Below are 19,064 nucleotides of genomic sequence, written 5' to 3' on the forward strand. Positions count from 1 at the left end.
CAAGAGAGAGATGATAGAGAGAAAACAAAGTTTCATTGGTAGCAGCTCAATAGGCGTCCTTCCACCTGCTTATCCGAGCAGGTTCAGAGCATCCATATACTGGTAGTTATGCAGATGGACTAAGGCAATAGGGGTGACAAGGTCTCGAAAATACTATAAAGCACAAGCACAATTCACAACATCACTTTCTGAGATGCACTTCCAAAGTGATGCAGTTACGGCACACGCCTTCACAAAACGTTTTAGGCTTATCCGGGGTTCTCCCACATCTCTACGCAGCGCATAGTAATGTACACTGCACGTCCACCCAGTGTGAAGGAGCATCATAATATAATTATAATTAGATTAAAAACTCGAATGTTAAGCCAATACTCAGCAGCCTCAATAGTAATATGGAAAAGAGAAAAGGACCTATAAGTTACTAGTCGTTACCTTGGTGGACCGTCATAACTAGTAACTTATAGGTCCTTTTTCTCTTTCCATAATTAGATTAATGTGCACCGCATGCCACACGTCACAAAAGTTGGACTTTTGGGCAACTTCTACGACAGTAACTTTGGGACTGTACACAGCAGGTTTTTTTTCTTGTCGTAAGTGTCGCATGCGTGTCGCAGAAAGTGACATTGCGGTCCACCGTCCATTATAAAGTAGGGGTGAAACAATTATACCGAATACTCGAGTACTCGCTCGGTTTTTTCAGAAATAATCGTACTCGGAATAAATCAGAGTACTCGTTCAAACATGGTACATGCATTTACCACAGAAATCTGCAGTTTCAGAGCAGCAGTCGGCAGATATTGATGTGCAGACTGTGTGGTGAACATTTGTTCACGAGTAGAGAGAGCCCAAATGACCCACCAACCAATATACCAGAGAAAAATGACTGCCACTCGGTTCATCAGGGTTGTATCATGTGATTTTAAGGCCCTCGGTGTGCAATTTTTAGGAGATGAAGAATACTCGAATACTCAAATATTCGATCGGAGAAAATCAGAGTACTCGAACTCGGGATCTCAATGCCAACTTTCACCCCTATTATAAAGACTGACGCCCTCCAAAATCTGACTAGACAGAATCCAATCTGCAAATCTGTACTTGGCGACAGGAAAAAAAAACTAGGCGGAAAGCCATGTTCCCTTAGTTTTCTGAAATCATTGCATAGACATTCTGAAGAGGTCTCAGGAATATTACAGGACACATACAGGCGTTTCGCTAAAAATAAAAGAGCCAAGGCTGTCATGATTTTCATGCGAAAAGCTACTCCCCACCTGGGATGGGGATTTCCCTTTCTGAATGGACTGGCCCCGTGCCATTGAATGTTGTTGTTCCCGGAAGTACTTACTGAGCGAACAGCGCTCTCGCCAGTGCCAATCTCATTCTCCAACCACCAGAGAACTGCCTGCAAATTCAAACAGCACAGCAGAAAAGCACACAGAATGTGATCTAGTAAATCCGCAGATTACAGTCTGAGTCTGCAGTGCTCCACTACCCCGATGTTAGGAATCGAGAACATGGGCATTCACCAAGTCCTTAACCGGGGGGAAAGATCAAGGAAGCAAACTGCATATAAAACCAAAGAAAGAAGTAAGTTACACAAGAGGAAATACAACAAGGCTTGAAAGTGATTGCGCTAGAAGTCAACAATTAACAACAAATTACGACTCCTGGGTCAAATTGAATCCCCCACTCTGCACATAGCGAAGTGCAGAATGTGGCGGGCAGGCCCCTCGTGTCGCATCCAGGTGTGATTTTTACACAGCAGAGGTGGGTCCCCAATTGGAAGGGCCCAGGCCAGTTACTACCGGCGGATGTATCAACCTGCTGTGAAGGAAACCACCCAAACGTGTAGAGATCTATACAACAACTGGATCCAAGTGCATCCAAAAAGTCAACACTGCCATCACTCTGGGCTGGCTGTGATGTAGCACTTCCAACCCCCCTGGCATTTTTCAAGGGATTTCCAAGAGTTACAATGGCAAAAAGAAAAGAAAAAAGTATCAAAAAGGTTCTACCGAGATTTGAACTCGGATCGCTGGATTCAAAGTCCAGAGTGCTAACCATTACACCATAGAACCTTCCTTGTTTGGCAAGTCACATTTTGCACCAATAACCACTCAAGGGTGCACTCAACAGTTGGCTACTGTAAAAGCTGGACATAAAAAGCTTGTGACAACATCAGGACTACATGCATGCCTGGTCACCCCAAGAGCGTGCAGGTCCAGTATCAGAGATGTTTCAACAGAATTTCAAGTCCATGTCCTTTTGATGATGCAATGCACGATGCAAGTGTGTTTTCAGACAACTCCGTAAGCATGAATAACCTGACAGAGATCACCAATCACTTTCAGCACAATGGACCCACAAGCTCCAATCTTTCAGCCGACACCCTACTGTGCCCACACACAGATCAATCAATCAAAAGAAAATAGCCCGCACAAGCCGGCAAAGGCAGGGAGCAAATGAATCACATACTTTGTAGGTTGCTGTTGCATGGATGGAGAAAATCCAAGACCTGCCAGAATTCGGCTGGCTCTGTAAGCACACACACACACACACACACACAAGCACACACGCACAGACACAGGCACACGCAAACACACAAACACACACAGATGAACAAGCTTTCAAGAGAACAGCACCATGCCCAGGCAGATCAGATACTCGAGATGACTGACAACTTCCACCTGGGCTGATGTATGCATTGGTGGAATACTGAATGTGGAGACAGGGTCTGCAGCAACACTGGGAAATAGCATATCCACAAACCTGTACACAGGATTCTGCCCAATACATTCCTCACTAGAGGAACCGTTCTTCACAAAGACTTGAAAGTACAAGGAGTCAACGCGATGCGAATATTCAGACTATCAGCTACTATCTAACGGCATGTGCACCCCCCCCCCCCCCCCCCCATACACACCACAAGAGCATGATGCACAATGTGCTAGTAGTTCTAAAACGTTTCTGTTGCAAGATGCAGCTATTCTCCACTACTAGCACTAGCCCCGGTGTGAAAGATGTGGCGCAGACTACCTGGAGCAGCATGATGTCTAGGGCTGGGGCACACCTTATCACGATTAGTACAAGTTTAAAAACCAGGCTTACTTAGCTGGCGCTTGGTCTGCTTCCAATTCGGCTAGTCTTGCATAGATCTATCATAAAACAGAAACAAGCAATGCCAAACAATAGAGAAGCCGCCTATCTGGTTGCCAATATACATGCTGAATCTGCTGATAACATGTTACAACGAAATCTAACGAGGTGATCGACCTGCATACTGGCCTAGCACATTGCTGCAAGAATTTCCCGTGCAGCTGGCAGCTTTTTCTTGGGATCCACATGCACACTGCCTTCATCATGGCCAGCAAGTACACTGCTCAACACTAGTGTTGAAACGATCTCACCGGATACTCGTTAGCTCGCTCGCCAGAAACTCGGCTCGTTTGTGCGGCCAGCTCGTTTGCACTAACGAACACCGTACACCGTACTCCGTACACATGGCAGTGCATGTCGACCGGAGAGTCGTTAAATATTTTACGACTCCCTGGTCGATCGAGAGTCCAGTCCGGCGCAAAGTGAAAATCACTCGCAGTTACAGTGACTGTATGCCTGCACAACACTTGAGTTGTTTCAGTTGTCGTTGCAGCTTTGGTGGACTCTAGTGATGTCTTGTTCCGCATCTGCTGACCTGTCGCAGGATATGCTTTGGTCACTTCTCCATTCAAGTGAAAGTTACGCTCAGTCGTTTAGAAGTTATCTCCCGAGATGCAGCGAAGACCAGGGCTACTTGCAATCTTTGCAAAAACGGTCTATTCTTACAAAGGCTACTCGACGACGGCGCTGAAAAGACATCTCGACAGCAAACAGCAGTCCGAAGTGAAGCAGCAGCAACCCCAAATGCCGGCGGTGATAATTTGAACCAGCTGAAAAAATCGAACTTTTTAAAATAGAAAAAATTATTCAAAAAATCATATTTGCCACATCAATGAAACTCGTTAGCTCGCTCGATAGCTCGCTCGTTAGTGGAACTGATCGCTAGTTTGTTATAGATACGCTCGTTTCAACATTACTCAACACGCTACCAAGAGAAATTAACTAAGCTCCCAATAGTGTGCAACTCTGCATACAGGGTCTCCGACGTCGACAACTCATGTCACGTGTTCCAAGTACGATTCGTTCTACGTGCAACGAAGGCTAACGTGCACGCAGTACGAGTATCAGCCATGATCATGGTGATGACTCGCGTAAAGCTGAGTAGGTTTCTCGCAGGAGTGCTATTATTTTTCAACTCCACTGGTCACTAAAACTGGCTGGGAACGTACAACATGAACACTACATCACATGATGCGAGTTTTTGCCGTCGGCGGACACCATAGAAAGGGCCCTGTCCTGTCCTGAACATTGCCGTTTCCGGTTACATGTCCCCTCGTGTGAGGGGCCGACAGACATGGAGAGTTAAGCACACAGTTGCACACTCTTGGGAGCTTATGCACTCTTGAAGTTGCCTACCTTCATGAGTTCGCCGCTTGTATCCACTGCTGGAGTAGCCACAGGCCTGCAACAACGACACAAGAGAAAACAAAACTCAGCGACACATGTACTAGTACTCCGTTCTGTTTGTCAGTATTAGTACATTGGAGGGCAAACTGGGACTGGGCACAGGCAGTGCAAAGAACAGAAGAAGAACACGGCTAGGAGCCAGCCTGCCAACGTACTGTGGGTCGCGCGTGGCACCGGTCAGCTCTTGCTCGCGCTGCAGTAGCTCCTTACGCTCCACGTCGCACTCCAGCACACTATCGAGGGCACTGGTGTTGTCGCCAACCACTTCCTGCTCCACGTGCAAGACAGAGATATGCGGTGGGATACGCAGAGATCGGCTGCACAACATCACAGGGGACGAAGCACAATGAAACGCAAAGTGAATACCTCGTTACACGCACCGAGTAGCAGGCAATTACGGGCATCACACGAATAAAAAGACAGCAGGGATAAAATATCATTCCTATTATCATGTGCCATGTCACCATTTCATGGCAGCAGCCTGTGTTTGACATTGCGTGAGAGTAGTGACTTCATGGCCAAAACACGATCATTTACAAGACCGTCCACAATCATCAGCAGCTGCAATTATTACCAAACCAGAATAACGTTAGTAATGGGCACATCAAGTATGATCACAACAAAAACAACAACAATAACAACAACAACAACAACAACAACAACAACAACAACAACAACAACAACAACAACAGCAGCAGCAGCAGCAGCAGCAGCAGCAACAAGCACAAAGGAGAAAACCCGGAAATCTCCATAAGACGAATCAGACTCCACAACTACGAGAACTCTCCGCCACTCTCTGTCTCTCTCTGTCTCCCTCACTCACCTGGCGATAGCACGTAGCAAAGTACTCTTTCCCATTCCGTTGCGGCCGACTAGACCGTAGCGCCGCCCAAAGCTCATCACCACACTGGCATTCTCCAGCAGAACCCTAACAGACAACACAAGAACACAGGCACGGCCACGGCCACAGGCACAGCCACGGCACGGAAAGAAGACATGTCAGCCAGGGTCTCCGCCTTGTGTGTAGAAAATAACTATTAAACTTAAACATCAAGGAATGGAGGCTAACAAAGAGTAGCACCAAAGCCCGCAGCAGCAGAAGTACAACGCAGAGACGAAGATGGACCTTTGCAACAGGTCCTCAGGAAATACCTAGAAGCAAATATACAGTATTTGAATAATGTCGAGTGAGGTAAAGATTCGAGAAACACCCCAATTCACTACCAGACTGCGCACACGATCAACACTTGGTCTTTACGAGGCACAGACAGGTCACAAACAGCTGTCCACACTAAACTGCCAGAATAAACGGATTGCAGCATCGCACAACAGTCGCCCACGCTAACATCAGCCTAACTGGCACAGAAAGGCTACGGGAGGACTCACTTTTCGCCAAACGTCAGGTCAACGTTATCCAAGTGAATATCGGTCACCTTGCCATTCTGCTTCATGTCACGCTTGTTGACAACCTGATTAGCAGAGGCCTCCTGGAGACTAACAGGAGTAACACACATACATAAACACACATACACAAACACACATACATAAGCACATGCGTGCACACACACACACACACAAACACACACACACACACATGGTTAAATCAGAGCGGACGACTACGCAGTGCGGTGGTACACATGTCCACCTATTCACTGCAGGCCTTCAGAAACCGGATAGCAGATACATGTACCAATAGAAACCGGTCTAAAACAGATGAGCGTCCTCCGTATCTGTCCAATACCCACACAGACAGCACACAAGAGAGTGAACATGCATCTTTTGCCAGCCCATATTCCTGGATGAAATGGTCTTACACTGGCGCCTCGGCAGCACTAGTAGTTGGCTTCTGCGTGGCCCTTCTCTCGTTCTTCTGCCGGATCTTGGCTTCTGCCTTCTCCAAGCGCTTCTGGTCTACATTCTGTAGAGCAGTAGCATCAAAATGAATAGAAGATCAGGATACGAAGAACACAAACCTATTGCAAAGCTGAATAAATATAATTATGGGCATACACTCAACCAGGAAGTTGAAAGGATATGCTGAAATGACAGAGGGGTCCAACCAAACATCTCCACAATCACTCACCGAAACATCTCTCGTCTGCTTCATAAAGATACTAGATGCTTCTTGGATGTCCCTCTCTGCACAGCAACACACACGGAGTGACCAATGAACACCGTCGACTCTCAAACAAGCCAACACCAGAGACTGTTCAGTGTTGACAAGAGTCATAATTACCACAGTGATATATCGTTGATCTATAGGTCCAGAGTAAACACTCGGCATTGATGACTTCAAATTCGAATCAATACAGCGAGTAAAGAATTTTTCAATGACAAGGCAAGAGGGCAAGAAGAGGCTGTACACGCGAGCGTGCGCACGTGCGTGCGAAAGTAAGCTGAACATTCCTGCTCGGTGCAAAGCAAATGGGAAGAACGTATCAGCAACGGCTAGGAAGTTCGATGTCGCTCCCAAACGTGTGCGCGAGTGGAGGAACTCTAGGGCAAGCTCCAGAACCTCAATGTTGGCAGACATGCTTCCAGCCCTGGAAGAAGATCGTTCTTACCCCAAAAGGAAAAGCGAGTCTACAAGGAGTATTCTCAAAATCACCAACAGGGGAAAATATCAAGCGCTGGTGGTTCAGGGCAAAGGCGAAGGAGATAATGTGAGATGTCTACCCGAACACTACCGACTTTGTTATCTGAACATTGGTTCAAGAGGTTCCGTGTTCGGCTCAACCTGTCATTCAGGAAGTCGGCACATGTAGTGAAAGACCGGTAATAAAAGACTGGCGCTAATTTCCGAAAACACTGTACATGTATGTGGTCCCCCGTGCATACCACTTACCGACGGCTTGGGCAATTGCTCCCAGCTGGACAGGTGCAGACAGTGCCTGGTGTAGTCCATCAACATTGGTGGCACCTCTATTCCTGCAAACACGCACGCACATATATCATGTAACACACACACACACACACACACACACACACACACACACACACACACACACACACACACATGGTTTACGCGTCTGAAACATCAAAGCAGATTACTATATGAGCATATTTCCAGTGTGGAACAAGCAACATCATGGGACTATACATACATGTACCAAAAGAGAACGTAGGTTGAACACTTTGCTGACCGTGTTCTCAACCATGAGAATCTCTATGGAAAAAGAGAACGTAGGTTGAACACTTTGCTGACCGTGTTCTCAACCATGAGAATCTCTATGGCAAAAGAGAACGTAGGTTGAACACTTTGCTGACCGTGTTCTCAACCATGAGAATCTCTATGGCAAAAGAGAACGTAGGTTGAACGCTTTGCTGACCGTTCTCAACCCTGAGAATTTCTATGGCAAAAGAGAACGTAGGTTGAACGCTTTGCTGACCGTGTTCTCATCCATGAGAATCTCTATGGCAAAAGAGAACGTAGGTTAAACGCTTTGCTGACCGTTCTCAACCCTGAGAATCTCTATGGCAAAAGAGAACGTAGGTTGAACGCTTTGCTGACCGTGTTCTCAACCATGAGAATCTCTATGGGATCTCTATGTGACGTGTAAGATGGTAAGGGATGTATACGGGATGACTTTGCTGGTCACCACGTGGTGCTCGTCTCACACATGATCTACACCTCCTGGCAATGCATGGCGTTCCAGCCACTCACGTGATACGTGGACACGCTAGCCACTTGTCCAGGATCATAAGGCCACGGGATACATGTACATGTGAACAGCACACGACTGCCCGCACATACACAATGAAGGTTGCTGTTACTTCGCCCATCTGCACCAAGTCCAGCAAATCTCAGGAACTACGTCCAGCAAATCTCAGGATTTTTTTAATCCAGGCCGTCAAACACTGCTACAGGGATAGACTAACACCAGGGCGCGAAATAACGGTCGGACATCGGACAATTTCCGACCGTTTACGGTCAGTTTCCGGATGTTTTGTACATATCCGGACAAAGTGTCCGCGCACCTTTTTGCAAAGTACAAAAAAGAAAAGGCACTTCAATCCTTTGTCTCATAGTCATTAGTGATGTCGTCTGGCAAGAGAAAGCCAAGCACCGCTGATGCGGGTGCTCCTCTCCAGGCTCTTGGAAAGAAGCCCAGAGGAGTCAAGACGACCACTTGTGACAAGTGGGTCGCCGAGTATGATAGGGAGCTTTCAACTTCTGTTTGGCTGAGCTATGAGCGCAGTCCCTCAGATCGTAGCGTTGTCGAAATTTTGAAGTGTAAGATGTGTTCCCGTTTTGTTGATAAAATTCACAGCAGCAAGAATTTTTCTGACTCCTTCGTCGTTGGCTCAAGGAACCTGAAAACGTCAGCCTTCAAAGATCATGCTGCTTCTGAAATGCATCGTTGTGATAACATTTCGATGGTATTAATTCTACACTGAACATTGTGTGATTCGATGTGAAAGTTGCATGTCCGGACATGTCCGGCCATTTTTGCAACTGGCAGGACATTGTGTCAGAGCATATTTTAATCCATAGCGCATGCCCTGTAACACCCTTCAAAAGATATTCAGTTTCAGTCCAGAATCAACGCAACTCACCTCAGACATAGGCCAGCAATCTCCCTGCAAAGATCAAGCACGACTTCCTCAGTACAGCCCTCGACGGACCCCACCAGCATCTCACCGATCGCCTCGTGAACGTCCTCTACCGAGGGCAACGATAAATCAGCTAAGCAGCCTTCAACAAGAATAGGATGAGAAAGAATCACAAGAGACGTTAAAACAGAGAGAGAGAGAGGGGGGGGGGGAGAGGGAGAGGGAGAGAGAGACCACTTCAGCTAGACAGGTAGTTCATTGAGCGAGCAAGCTAGCCACCCACAACAGTAAATACAACTGGCAATACTAGTCAGGAATCGGCCACGGTCACTTGACAGCACACTAAGCCAACATGAATAGGAAACACAGAGGTTCCAGGCTGTCCAACAGAGTGCACAATACCGAGAGGCAGAGCGAGTTCAAACAATAATAAGAGGACGAAAAAAGTGTTTTCTGATAATCGCTTAGTGCATGAATGGGAGTAAAAACACCTTTTTCGTCCTCTTATTATTGTTTGAATAGGTAAGATGATTGTAATGCCCAGAGTACAGACTCCATTCTCCAACAACATTATCATTACACTACAGACTCTGACCGCTATGACTCTTTTCTTATACCCCGAAACAAGAAGCCACTTTCATACTTGCTATGCCCGTGAAAATAGAACGGTGGTGTGGAAGAGACAAATTTCCCCCTAGCGCTACCAAGAACACAATGTCACAACAAGTACAAACGTACAAAACAACAGCACCTGCTTAAAGTTACTCAACACGACTGATCACACAGCATGGGGCTGTGTTCCCAAAAATATGTTAAAGAAAATGCACAAAACAAATTGAATACAAACAAGAACATGATAAGCGACAAACCTACAGGAGGGGAGCGAGAAATGGCAACTAATCTCGCGAGATGTGGGCTTATGACACTGCCAGAGTGTGGGATACCTCATTAGCTGCTTAAAGTACAAGGAACGAGTGATAGATAACTACCACGGCAATACTAGAAGAGTAACGGTGGTGAAGACACACCTGGTGAAATGGTGGTAAACACACGCCTGCCAACACAACGCTCTCTAAACTGCAACGATAGTTCTGACAAAGAGCACTCCTTCTCTCACACCACCATTGGCCAGTGCCTCGTGCCTGGTCTGTGCATGGCTGGTGATACCTGCTACAAGTAAGCTGGCTGGCACAACACCTCTACAGCACTACGGTAGTACCCAGGAAAGTTTCGCTCTCGCCCTAGCTGCTTCTGTGCGAACATTCTCACACACTCCTGTGTACTCAAGCCATGCACATTCAAAAGGGTCTAGTAGGGTGCACATGTCCCTCTCACTTATTATTATCAAGAGTACATAAACCAGAGTGTGCAACTGTGCATATCAGATCTGAAACAGCGCAGTTCGTGCACTACGTCACCCTGATGAGGTCAGCCAAGCCGCGACTTGCTTACAGCTCAAATTTTCATGTTTCATAGCCCGGAAATCAGCCAAGTTTGCTTGATTTTAGACGTCCTGTTTCAGGATTTCGGTGTTTTGTGTGACTGTGTACGCTGCGTACATCCACCGACAAGCAAAGTCACCAGGCTATCCGTATCAAAAAACCGAAATCAGGACAAACTCAGTGAACTGCACCACCGCGACTGGTTACGCAACTTTTCACCGTACCTGTGGCTTACCATGCCGTCAGAAATGACGTAGTGCACGAATTACGCTCCCACAGGAACCATCCCGAGTTGCACACTCTGGTTTATGTACTCTTGTTATTATTTGAACAAACGGCGAGGAGACAACAATTTGATAACCGCAATCAGTAATACAAGCTGGATCGACATTTGTGTACACTGTATTCATGTATTGTAAAACTGTGGAGACAATGTGCAATAAAACGATGAAAATGTGAAGAAATTGTGTAGAGAAATTGTCTCCACAGTTTTACAATACATGAATACAGTGTACACAAATGTCGATCCAGCTTGTATTACTGATTGCGGTTATCAAATTATTATTATTATTATTTCGTAATAAGTATTCGCATGCAACGACGCAAATCCACACAATTCAGTAGACACTTCGAAACTGTTTTCCCACCGCCTCCAAACTACTGTTTAAATTATTATTATTATTATTATTATGGATCAGCACAATCATACTGTTTTTTCCCGATTAAAAGCCGCACTCGATTACAAATCGCACCCCTCTTTTCTGGTTTGAGCCACATTGTTTCAATATACTGTAGTCACATAGGTAGGACGGCACACTTGATTGTAAGTCGCGCCCCCTTCTTTGCCCTTGACGTTGAGCATAAAAGGTGCGACGTACATGTATATTCAGGAAAATACAGTACACGTATTTCCTCGCGTGACTTAGCTATCAGCATTGCACTAGGTGGTCGATATTCACACATGCTCACATGTTACTAATACACATGTACCAGTGTTCATGGTATTGCAGTTTCCAGCTTCCCAGTTACTATTCAATGCGCCTTTCTCTTGATGCCAGGCAAGCCTGAGCAGTGCAGCCCAGCGCCTCAAAGTGAATACTATGGCTGCTGCACAGTACCACCGTTGATATTCCATAGTCCAAAATCACAGTGAGGTTTTATTTATTTATTTATTTCTCAAACTAGTCAAGATTTATTTATTTATTTATTGCATCATCATCTCGTGGCAACCAATGCCAATATTGAATGAGAGAGGGGTGACAGCCAACCACGGCCAAATCAAGCAAGGTTCAAGGTCCGTCATCAGTGTACGTCAGGTACTCTGCCGTATGGGAATTTACACTGCTTAGAATGCCGAGCATGTCAGGTAAGATCTTTACTAGTACGAGTACTCCTGTGCTCGATAACTTCCCTGGCCATTCCAAAAAAAGGACTGAAACACTACTTAAAACGCTGTTCAGAGCTGCATGTGTTCTTCATGAAGTGGAGTAGTACAGTTTATTTGAAAAATCATCCACACGCACACACATACATGCATATACATTATACATACACACGCACACCCGAATACGCACATAGACATGATTGAAAAGTGGCTCCTCAATGTGGATACTGGTACATGCGTGTGTGTGTGTGTGTGTGTGTGTGTGTGTGCGTGTGTGCGTGCGTGTGTGCATGCGTCACCCACTGACCTGATACATATTCCATCAAGTCCTCGTCGATGTTCGGAAACTTCTTTCTAATCAAGGCATCCATAGCGCAAATTCTGCTCGAATGCCAAAATACGAACTGTAAATTACACAGATGACCACCAATGGGCACGGAATCAACTGCGAATTCTGCTGAGAGCTAGCAATTCTAAGATACCGGTAACAATTATTACGAATTATGCCTTCGACTACAATCTTGAATCAAGGGCCGATGGGACGGTCCAGATAAGAGTCTCAATTGTGAATAAGCGGATCCAAAGAAATAAATAAGTTGTGCTAAACTGCTGACGTCTTTCTGGTGCCTTGGCTTAGGTAAGAAAATTCAAGCAAACACTCTTCATTGCAAGACAAAGATGCAATGACTACCATGAGTACCAAACAAAGGCTTTTCGAAAACAAAAAATAATAGTAGTCTGTGAAAAAATTCGCGTCTCGATCGAGCATTTTTCATGCAGGGGAAATGTGGGATCACACCAGGGAGTCGTAAAATACCGGTATTTTACGACTCCCTGGATCACACAGCCAGCACAGTCCGCACTCTGAATTCGATGACGTCATGTCCACAGCTGATTGAGTTCAGACCAGGGAGTCGTAAAAGCCCGGGAGAGGACACGGCACACATTCCCAGAAAACATCTTTGCCTCGCGCTGCCGGGGAACGCTGCCAGGGAACGGTGTTGCGAGGCAAGGAAATTATTATTTTCGAAAATTGTGATGTCTTCTTGAAATACTAATTGGGACATTCTCCGATTTCTCTTAGAGCACGGAGACGATTGCTCCGTCGAGTCTTCTGATCTCTATTTTCATCCTCAATTCTTCCAGCTGCCTCACTCATTCTCTCACAGTTTATCGAAGTTAATTTATTCTGAGGCGATGGAAATGCAAGATAAATCCCTAATTGTACTTCACTTTTATTTGAGTTGGGGTGAACGAAATGAGATTTGTGGAAAATGACGCCACTTCCCGTGTTAGCCGCTGGTCGTATCATACAGCCCATATTCCATTGCAGGTGATGGGCGAACGTTCGTGTTGAGATCCGCTGAGTTTCCTCGTACTCGTGGAGTTGAATTTGTGGCAGAAATTGCACTGAATTGCAGTCAAATGGTTGTGAATGAAACGAGATTTGTGGAAAATGACGCCACTTCCCGTGTTAGCCGCTGGTCGTATCATACAGCCCATATTCCATTGCAGGTGATGGGCGAACGTTCGTGTTGAGATCCGCTGAGTTTCCTCGTACTCGTGGAGTTGAATTTGTGGCAGAAATTGCACTGAATTGCAGTCAAATGGTTGTGAATGAAACGAGATTTGTGGAAAATGACGCCACTTCCCGTGTTAGCCGCTGGTCGTATCATACAGCCCATATTCCATTGCAGGTGATGGGCGAACGTTCGTGTTGAGATCCGCTGAGTTTCCTCGTACTCGTGGAGTTGAATTTGTGGCAGAAATTGCACTGAATTGCAGTCAAATGGTTGTGAATGAAACGAGATTTGTGGAAAATGACGCCACTTCCCGTGTTAGCCGCTGGTCGTATCATACAGCCCATATTCCATTGCAGGTGATGGGCGAACGTTCGTGTTGAGATCCGCTGAGCTTCCTCGTACTCGTGGAGTTGAATTTGTGGCAGAAATTGCACTGAATTGCAGTCAAATGGTTGTGAATGAAACGAGATTTGTGGAAAATGACGCCACTTCCCGTGTTAGCCGCTGGTCGTATCATACAGCCCATATTCCATTGCAGGTGATGGGCGAAAGTTCTTGTGGGGATCCGCTGAGCTTCCTCGGCGTACTCGTGGATTTATGAATTTGTGTCAGAAATTGCACTGAAATTGCAGGGTGGACTTCTGTGCGTGTGTTGTGAGTGAATCGCAACGGCTCCCTTCCTTCAGCATCGTCAAAACGCAACATAGAGCATTATTACGCACTCGTTCCATGATTCATGATAATGCCTAAATTCTTTTAAAAACAATCAATGTGTGTTCCCTATCTATCTACATTGTACATGGTTGCAGGTCGTTATTTATAAATCTTGATAATTTCAACACTTTTCTACTCGTATACTGAGTACGCGGTGACTTGAGCCGTTTAGGAAACGGAAGTCTTGGCGAGTGTACAAAAGGTAAACCTATCATTTGTACTTCATAACGGAATTGTGCACAAAAATGCACACGCACGTGCGCGCGCACACACACAAGCACACACACACAAACACTGTACAAACACACACAAAATTACAGGCACATGTGCACATACACACGCCTCCCCCCCCCCCCCACACACACACACACACACTCAACTCCCCACCCCTGTACCATGTGTACTGAGTCTGACAGACATACAATCATGTTTATCCTTCCTTCGCCACCAGTTTCGGATATTGGTGTCAACAACGAGTTGTAAAATATTGTTATTTTAGGACTCCCTGCCCTGAAGACGAGCACAGCGCCGTGGATCGAGCAGATCCGGCCGCGCCGGCCTAGCGTGCTTCACTTTCTGGCCGAGGCAAACATCGTCCGCGTGCGCGCATCCCGTGTCCTCTCCCGGGCTTTTACGACTCCCTGGTTCAGACCATGTACCATGCATGCATGCGCAGGGACAGTTACCCTGGTTACAGGGGATCCGAGGCGAGAGTCGTCAAATACCGGTACGCGGTACATGTATTTGACGACTCTCTAGATATCCCTGGACCCTGGTCCAGACACGTGTAGTGAAAACAGAACGGGCTAGCCTATCCCATCAAGGCTGCACAACAGGGGTTGGATGTAGCAATGGCAACTGTCATGTGACATACAATGAGTCGTGTGTACTGCATACGCGCACACGCCTTCCGGAATTCCGTTACAGAATCGTATCGTTCAGTTTCTCAAACACAGTTGGACTGGGGTCACAAGGTCGACGATACTCGCGATATCTTTGTGCCTTTTTCGCTCTGAGTCTTGATCTTTGAGTTTTTTCAAGGTTGCACCTGCTGCTGCATACAGGCTTCACTCGTTCTGCCTTGGTTTTAGCATTTTACAAAGCAGAAAAACTAAAGTGAACACTGGTGAACGGTTTTGTCCTTTCAGACATTTGTTTGTTCATGGTTGGATTCGTCGGAAGCTGGTACGATTCCTAGGATAGGATGCCGTGAAGTTTGCAGTCCAATGGAGATCGAGCGGAGAACTATGGCAGTGCCGACTTCATTGGAGAAGGTCGACTGCGACAATGACAGGCCTTCCGGGTCGCTTTCTCTCCTGCCTAATACCATGAATACTGACTCTCCCTACTCATCATCTGTTAGCAACAGCCCTTCTCCGCATCCTCAGATGTCACCAGGTTCGTACGGAAATTTCAGTGTATACAAATAGTTCCTTGGTCAAATTGCTCAATGCGAGTAAGGATTGTTTCTACCCTTGCAGTGCTTACTGCATGTCATTGACTTGTTGTAATCCAAGCAGTGGTGTGCCGCAGCCTCAGACCGCAAAAGAACGAGTTTTGATACGAACCATTTCCAGCCTTCTTGACGATATAACATTGTTCCTGTGAAAACGGCTTCGCTTCCTGACATCTACGCCGGGGCCCTGCAGACTTTAGAACTTACTTGTACTCAAGATTTGTAATACAATAAGTATATTGTACTCTCGGTCGTTGTGTTCAGGATTATGTAACTGACTGTCCTTGTGTTGGCCCTCCTTGCCCAGAGACTACAGCCACCCTGTTGTTTCTCTGCCAAATAGCATTCATTTGTCTTTCGCAATCGCTCGCCATGTGAGCTCAGGCGCCTCCATCTGTTCCCCACACCCTGCGGGTTCGACATACATGTATAATACGCAATTCCATGTTCCATGTAAACTCTTCATGCATATGTCAGTAGTGGAAGGGTTTCGTCAAACAGGGATGCAATCTTAGGCTCAAAATTGCCATGATCTTGAACTGCGTGTGAAAATGATGATCCAGAACCAGGATGGAGTGGCAGGCTCATAAGGTACAGATGGAGAGAAAAGGGCTGAAAAGATGAGCCAATGAACTAGTCAGCAGCCTTAGATATGGTATGCATTTTGTATAATGTAAGGCAGTGGGACTGTTCTTCTAGTGCACCCTACTGGATAGTATTAGTATTACTAACAAGAGCAAGTCACTGGGGATTGGTGCTGCATCCAATGTGAACACTGAAAAAAGGGACCGCAGCCCATATAGACCTGGGTAGCCAATCCCAATTGATTTGTCAAATATTTGGCAATGGCAGTACCCTATGCCAGAGGCATCAATGAATTGTAGCGAAAACGCCAACCAGTGCAACGAGTTGGGGTGACCCGTAGACTCAACATCATAACTGCTGGTGTTACGATGCAGTGAGACTGAGCGAAGAGGCAGTAATAACAAGACCCCAAATCCACTGCCTACAAGAGGCACGTAGCCTGCATGGGGCAAGGGGGCACATGTACCTCCCTGAAATTTTGAACTAGGGTCAGAATGCACATAATGACTGTGAATGACATGCACCAGCTATCCTACACCTATGTGGCCATGCACCTTCCTAAAGGGGAACCAGCTACGCCCCTGCAAGATCAGCTATTGCATGTAGATGTCTCATTGTGTATGTACAGTGGGACATTTAACTGGGGCCTGTCACTTTACAGAGGAATACTGGACTTGCCAGTTGCCCAGTAAATGCCTTGTAAGCGTTGATTACCAATGCCTTTTCGGCCGTCTCACCTGTACGAGATATGTGCTGGTTTTCTGCAGAGAAAGAGTGCCGGCTGGCTCTGCGATGGTTAAAGCACACTGGATTCCCTCACTATGCACAACAATATGAGAGTAAGTGCATTTCAGCTTCTATCTGTGTACCTTGTCTCAATATTGCAATGGCAATCAGTCCTTATGTATTGCCATTGGCAGCACACGTATGATCTAACTCCACTAACACAAGCATGCTTTCATGAAGGAGTTGCAGTACTATCCTTTTTGTGTAATGTTTCACTTCCTAACTGCATTATGATCTCTGCACAATGCACTTGTACTTTGTGGTAAGGGTTACGAACGGTTCCCTTGCCTGGATATGCGGATAAGAGAGCTGTAGTATAACAACAGTCATTGTATGCGTACCTCCACGATATCACAACATGAAACCGTGCAGTGCAGTGTGTCACACACCTCCACATCTATATTATGTATATGTACATGTACTAGCCAGCATAGTGCCATGATTTCAAAACCACAGTGCACAGTAGTGATCATGGTGATGCTCTAAGGGTCCCTTGGCACCTGGCTGTTGCGGTTACGAATCCAGGCACCGGTACCCTTCCCTTCCTTCCATTCCATAGATGTCTACTAATTGCTGTGCATGTTTTGGTGGCATGCATAAAAAAAGTCAGAGGTCTTGCGATCTTATTCGAGGTGTTCTGCATTGAGTGGCATTACAGGCACTGGTTTCACAATCCACACAATGCATGTAATATTATGCTGGTATTACTAAGTATTCCCTGTGTATCTTCATTCTATTGATGGGGTAGTTGCCGTACACCCATTGACTCCGCAGGCATGGGATGCATAGTACTTTTTTCTCTGATGAGTGATGTTGCACTTTCTTGTGATTTGCTCGCGTAGATCAAGAATTTCCCATCGTGATTGACGCGGAAAAGCTGGCGGATGATCATGCCTGGCTGAGGACGTATCCCGATGCACTGCAGACGTTGCTTGAGTAAGTTTCCTGGCCTGCAACAGCAAAAGGTTGTGCTACTAGTATTGTTGAGCGTGCAGTGCTGTCTGGACTTCACATAGTACATAGTAGACCTTTCATACTTTGAACTTTGAAGTACAGTCTGTATCGGCTATAGCGTACCCTTTTGATTTCCGTGATTTTATCACTATAACCGATGCATCACTATATGCGATACGATCGATTTTGATTTTTTTTTTTCGATCGACACATGAAAGGCAAGGAAATACTTCTCAGCATGGCGTTTTGACAAATGAGCATGCTGCATAGTTGACAGTGCTAGTGCCCGCATTTCCATAAAAAAATTCTGTTATGTACATGTACAATCATGCATCACTATAAAAATAAGCAACGTGAAGAAAGTAAAAAATAGGGCCTTTGATATTATTGCTACATGTATTTTAGAGTTATCACTATAGCCGATAATAATATAGTGTGTTATGCATGTTTTGATTCTTTGTTGCCATCATAATATCCGATATATCATTACATCCGATAATATTGGTTATAGTGATATTTGTACTGGATAACATACGTTTTACTTTTGATATTTCGTACCAATATCACTGTAGCCGATATATTCTTATATCCGGTCACTCTATAGCCAATACAGACTGCACTTCAAAAATACCTTTACAATTCACCCACATATAGTGTGTTGCAACCAGCATCTTTTGATGTTTCTCTCCTTTTCCTGTTCTAAGTATTGTTGACACTTCCCCAGCCCATGCCATCAGTTACGTCACCTGTACACATTGTGAGTCAGTATTAGCTTCATTTCGGGCATGTTGGCTGGTCCCCACAGCTGTGCGTTTGCTGTATTGTGTCTGAGCGTGCTAGTGTTTGTGGCATGGTTTCCTGTGTACTTCCTGTAGTCGACTGCAGTTGCTCAACCAATGTGCTCTGGCTGGCATCCGGTGCATTCCAGATGTAAGTCAATGCTGCACATGTACACATACACCCAACCAAGGCAAGGAATGTGCCAAATTTTCAGCTTTGCCCGCATGTCTTCTTGTCTCTCTATCTGTTGCTGTAGTTCACAAGCTGAGCAAACAGAGTTTGAGTCACTGTTTACTAGTTGGCTAGCCTTTACTAGCCAGAGTTCT

At 45.8% G+C, this 19,064-nt stretch overlaps 2 protein-coding genes and 1 non-coding gene across 4 annotated transcripts in view; 1 reads left to right on the forward strand and 2 right to left on the reverse strand.

Moving 5' to 3' along the window:
• LOC135817206 (ATP-binding cassette sub-family F member 3-like) overlaps nucleotides 1-12,650 on the reverse strand; it is a 24,251-nt gene extending 11,601 nt beyond the window's left edge. Inside the window, exons 1-12 of the mRNA XM_065330335.1 lie at nucleotides 12,248-12,650; nucleotides 9,118-9,256; nucleotides 7,406-7,488; nucleotides 6,644-6,699; nucleotides 6,375-6,478; nucleotides 5,947-6,054; nucleotides 5,384-5,488; nucleotides 4,716-4,877; nucleotides 4,510-4,555; nucleotides 3,106-3,152; nucleotides 2,473-2,532; nucleotides 1,343-1,399 (exon numbers count right to left, since the gene is read on the reverse strand). Coding sequence (XP_065186407.1) covers nucleotides 1,343-1,399; nucleotides 2,473-2,532; nucleotides 3,106-3,152; nucleotides 4,510-4,555; nucleotides 4,716-4,877; nucleotides 5,384-5,488; nucleotides 5,947-6,054; nucleotides 6,375-6,478; nucleotides 6,644-6,699; nucleotides 7,406-7,488; nucleotides 9,118-9,256; nucleotides 12,248-12,311 — 1,031 coding nt within the window. The 5' untranslated portion in view covers nucleotides 12,312-12,650. The remainder of the gene's footprint in view (nucleotides 1-1,342; nucleotides 1,400-2,472; nucleotides 2,533-3,105; nucleotides 3,153-4,509; nucleotides 4,556-4,715; nucleotides 4,878-5,383; nucleotides 5,489-5,946; nucleotides 6,055-6,374; nucleotides 6,479-6,643; nucleotides 6,700-7,405; nucleotides 7,489-9,117; nucleotides 9,257-12,247) is intronic.
• Trnaq-uug (transfer RNA glutamine (anticodon UUG)) lies at nucleotides 2,004-2,075 on the reverse strand. Its single transcript has one exon. It is a non-coding gene; the product is annotated as a tRNA-Gln (tRNA).
• Nucleotides 11,596-19,064, forward strand: part of LOC135817204 (rho GTPase-activating protein 7-like) — a 31,953-nt gene continuing 24,484 nt past the window's right edge. The window contains exons 1-4 of one of the 2 annotated variants that reach the window (XM_065330334.1): nucleotides 11,596-11,922; nucleotides 16,986-17,057; nucleotides 17,847-17,940; nucleotides 18,834-18,888. In XM_065330334.1, coding sequence (XP_065186406.1) covers nucleotides 11,907-11,922; nucleotides 16,986-17,057; nucleotides 17,847-17,940; nucleotides 18,834-18,888 — 237 coding nt within the window. In that variant the 5' untranslated portion in view covers nucleotides 11,596-11,906. Of the gene's footprint in view, nucleotides 11,923-15,182; nucleotides 15,576-16,985; nucleotides 17,058-17,846; nucleotides 17,941-18,833; nucleotides 18,889-19,064 lie in introns of those variants that run through there. The other variant, XM_065330333.1, reaches the window with a different exon arrangement.

This window comes from Sycon ciliatum, chromosome 5, assembly GCF_964019385.1.
Source record: "Sycon ciliatum chromosome 5, ocSycCili1.1, whole genome shotgun sequence".
Lineage (NCBI taxonomy): Eukaryota > Metazoa > Porifera > Calcarea > Leucosolenida > Sycettidae > Sycon > Sycon ciliatum.